General features: G+C 44.3%; 1 protein-coding gene across 1 annotated transcript in view; it reads left to right on the top strand.

The window, feature by feature from the left end:
* LOC104127013 (meprin A subunit alpha-like) overlaps window positions 1–4,502 on the top strand; it is an 11,825-nt gene that overhangs the window by 6,943 nt on the left and 380 nt on the right. The window contains 3 exon segments of the mRNA XM_035895125.1: window positions 349–495; window positions 3,693–3,908; window positions 4,243–4,501. Of these exon segments, the coding sequence (XP_035751018.1) occupies window positions 349–495; window positions 3,693–3,908; window positions 4,243–4,501 (622 nt within the window).

The following is a 4,502-nucleotide window of genomic DNA, read 5'->3' as shown; positions in this document are numbered from 1 at the left end:
TGATTTACACCCTGGAAAGAGAAATGGGCCACAGAGCCTGTCCCAGGCAGGCTTAGAGAAAATGATGGATGTCTGAAAGGGAAAACTAGCAGGTAGGGGCTGAGCTGGTTCCAGCAAGGAAATATTCAGCCAAGAGTGGCAGAAAGAGACAATGTGTTTCTTTCAGAAGGAAACATCATGTATGTGTGGTAACAGAGACGTAGACGTGAAAGTCTGTGTAGTCTTCAGTCGTATTAAGAACATATTTCCTGATGTTAAGTGCTGTAAACACTCCAGCATGGGGTTAACAGCGAGAGCCTTATTTGATATTAATGGACATGGTAAAATATGTTACTCTATTCTTGGCAGGTTCGAGCCTCAATTTCTTGGACCAGTGCTCCTTTGAATACATCAATATCTGTGGGATGGTGCAAAGAGGACAAGATGGTGCTAACTGGGGCCACACATTGGGCAAAAAAGGAGATGAAGACCATACTTTGGTGGGAAAGTGTTCAGGTAACACATGTAGTTTTAGATGATCATTACACTTTACCATGCTTTTATGAGACGTGAGAATGAAGATGTAGCAGAGATAAATAGGTCATTAGGAATACCCTTCTATTAATGGTAATCACTGTATACATGATGCTAAACATGACTCTTGAATTTTTCAGATAAAAGGCTAATACTTTTAATTTGAAATGTTTAACCCTTCTTTAAATCTCCTTCCTATATTGTAATATCTCATGAAGAAATACAGTTTGAGACTTAGCTGCTGTAAATTGGTGGTAGTTCCACTAAAATGAAGGGAGCGCCACCAGATTGCCACAACTGACTTTGATGAAACTCCATAGAATTGAGTCAGGTGAGACTCTCCTCCTTTTATACATATGCTACAGTATTTTGAGTCATTTTCTAGGTTGGTTTTTTTTAAGCTGGAGCTGAAAGACACTTTCCTTTTGTACAGGGGCTCATTTGAGGCATCCCCACAGAAGTACCGTGCGTAAGCAAATACCACAATACACAAATCCTGTTTGTAGGCAAATTTTGACATTGAAACCAATCCAGGATCATCAAAATAAGAAGCTGAGCTTCAGCAATGCGTCATGGAGCAGGAGGAAACCACCCTCAAAAGACTTCTTTGAGGGATGGGGCGTTCTGTGTTGCAGAGCCCTGTTGGGGGGTGTAGCTGCTGCTAATTCAAAGTTTGTTTGAGCATCACCACGTAGGGAGGCTGAAGGGTTATCTGAGAAGCAAACCAGCAGTGATTTCCCCTCTTCTGAGGAGAGCATTGTATGGGGTCCTTTTGATTGAGGGTTTGGCTCCAGCTGCACCAATTTAAACATATGTTGAACATATATGGGTGTATTGAGTTCTGCAGCATTTTGATTGCTGCCAGGACATGGCAATTGAGTAGGGTGTCTTGTTTTCAAAGGAAGTGGGGAGAAAATTAAATACTGCAGAGGAATATCACATAAACGCTCCAAAAATGCTCTAGCAAAAGAAGTTTCCTTCCAAAGTCAGAAGAAATGCAGCCGGTATGCGTACAAATGGTCATGGCAAGAAACATCTGCTTTCCAAAACCCAGGTGGTGGTTAGTAGCAAGAGAGCCTCACAGTGCAGGAGAGGAAAAAAAATACTGAACAGAAAAGAAAGTCATTTCTGTGGAACTTGTTCCCAGGAAGGAGAGACCAAGAGATGGCTTTCGGCAGTAACAGAGTGTGTTTGCTGCCTAACGTTGTGTTTGGTTACAGTTTGGAGGTCCTGCAGTTATACCAAGCTTGCAGGCAGTGAGGAGGAGGCAGGGTGAAGGATGCTCCTGTTCTCATCACACGTGGGGTTCGAGAGGGCAGATGCATGCCTGGTGAAAGGCACAGTGCCAAAGCCAGCACTTGGAAGACCCACCGAGCGGGCAGCAAAACAAACGGGAAGGTTGTTTAGGTCCCATCATTGGCAAGGAAAGAGAAATATCTTATTTCTAGAGGAACGAGTCTGGCTGTTGTTTGGTGGGTTGTTTGCTTGCGGTTTGCAGGGTGTGCAGTTTGCTGACACTGTAAAAGCTCTGGCTGTGTGACAGGGCACGTGCCTGGGGAGCTGACAGCAGCTTCCTGCCTCTCATGGCCAGCGACATACAGTTGACTGCTCTTCTTCAGGGAGGGGGAAGAAATATGTTTAAAACCTGAGCAGTCACCCTTCATAAGTTCCCAGAGAGCAAACGGGTCAGCAGTTATTGGAAAATAAGCAGCTTTGTTGGGTATTTGTAGGGGAACGTACTGCAGGAGGCCAGCAATGCTGATGGGAGCACATCCAGGCACAGGCATGCAGCTGGAAGCAGCAGTGGAGCTCAGAGTGGCATCGGGTGGCAATTCAGAGTCGTCGTCCCCTCCGCGCTCTCTGCTATTTGCATCAGCTGGCTCCCAGACAGACAGAAAAGTGCAAACCCATAGATGCAGCCACAGGGTATTTGGGAAACCCTCAGTGTGATGAAGCTTGAAAAAGTCCTTGCTGTCAGGAGAGGGGATGTATCATAGAATAGAATCATAGAATCGTCTAGGTTGGAAAAGACCTTTAAGATCATCAAGTCCCACCACTAAACCATGTCCCTAAGCACCTCATCTATCCTTTTTTTAAATACCTCCAGGGATGGGGACTCGACCACCTCCCTGGGCAGCCCATTCCAGAGCCTGACAACCCTTTCAGTGAAGAAATTTTTCCTAGTGTCCAACCTAAACCTGCCCTGGCACAACTTCAGACCATTCCCCCTTGTCCTATCGTCCGTTACCAGGGAGAAGAGGCTGACCCCCACCTCACTACAGCCTCCTGTCAGGCAGTTGGTAGAGGGCAATAAGATCTCCCCTCAGCCTCCTCTTCGCCAGATTTTTAGGTGCTTCAGAGGCTTTTAGACACAGCTGATGCACTTGCTCAGTTGTCTTCAAGAAGCTGATTTAAAATGGGAACATACAGAATGGGTCTGACGCAGATGACGAGGGTGCAAGCGGTCAGCCTTTGTCAGGAGGAAGATCAGAGACTCAGAGGAGGTATCACTCCAGCCCACAAGTAGACTAACTACAAAACAAAGGAGTTATGTCAGACACATTAGCATGAGAGGGCATGGGTTGATACAAACTAACTGGGCTAGAAGTTAATAAATTCTTCACCCATAGCAGAAGTAAGGCAAAAATGTCTTCGGCTGCTTTTATGGGAAGTCTGATCTATTGACAAAAATCTTACAGGGCACAGTTTCTAGGCAAAGAAGAAGACTGAAGGCCTTGACCTAACAGGACCCTTCCAATACTTTCCTAGTTTGTCTTAAAAAAAAATCCCTGCCCACATGCATCCACTTATATTTGCACACATTTACAGGATTGGCACCTGTATGGTTCGTACTTCATTTCTGATTGATACTGATATTGCTATTGCTATTGATCTGAATTGATATGAAGTATCAACCCAGTAATACCTTATCTAATCAACTGAACACTAGTTTGCAAGCCATATCTCAATGCATTTTCATTTTAATACTAATTTACAATGTAGGGAGAATTCTTTTTCATTGATTTTTTTTTTTTTTTTTTTTTTTTTTTTTTTTTTTACTTTTAAAATAACTTTCTAACTCAGGCAAGTGGAAACTACACTGAAGCTTATTTAGTACTGGCATTTCATTACTGAATGGATCAAAAACTTTTACCACATCACTGTTTTGCTCTTCCCAGACAGAGGATATTTCATGCACTTAGATACAAAAACTGGACAGGCTGGTCAGTCAGCTCTTCTGGAATCTCGCATCCTTTATCCCAGGAGGAAAGAAAAATGCCTTCAGTTTTTCTACAGGTTAAATGGAAGTCCACAGGATAAACTAGTTATCTGGGTTAAGAAAGATGACGGAACTGGGAATGTTAGGCGGATGGAAAAGCTGCACACTATTACAGGTAAGTGAAAGCGTGTTTTCATCTCTGAAGCGCTGGCAAACTTTGATGCGAGACAACACTGGTGTGATTTATCCTATGAAAGTTTGCTCAAGTGTCCAGTGTAAATATAACCTTCATTTGTCCCAGCGGAGCAACTCCAGAGTTAGCGCCCAGGAGAACAGAATTTGGCTCCGAGGCAATTTCCTTAAGACAGTTCCTAGATTAGCTAGGGTGCAGAGCATCAGACAACCACCATCCAAACAGAGAGGTCACAGGAGGCTTGAGGAAGGCACAGCCTGATTTGAGATTGTGTCCTGGGCTTTCTATTCTCATGTGTATTTCTTTCCCTCTTCAGCTGACGGAGAACATCACTGGAAATTGGCCAGCATTCCCTTCAGTGTCCAAACCAAATTCCGGTATGGGTTTCAGGGCATCAGAGGAGATCCAGCCAAGTCTGCCGGGGGGATTGCCATCGATGACACCAGCCTGACAGAGATGAACTGCCCCACCAATGTCTGGCACATCAGAAACTTCACATCCCTTTTTAACAGCACTTCGAAAGGCGATTATATCCTAAGCCCTGTATTTTACAGCTCAGAAGGCTACGCCTTTGCT

The sequence above is a fragment of the Egretta garzetta genome, unplaced genomic scaffold (assembly GCF_000687185.1).
Source record: "Egretta garzetta isolate BGI_Z169 unplaced genomic scaffold, ASM68718v1 scaffold235, whole genome shotgun sequence".
Classification (NCBI taxonomy): Eukaryota; Metazoa; Chordata; class Aves; order Pelecaniformes; family Ardeidae; genus Egretta; species Egretta garzetta.
The sequence above is the reverse complement of the archived record's forward strand: the minus strand, read 5'-3'. Positions and strand labels throughout refer to the sequence as shown.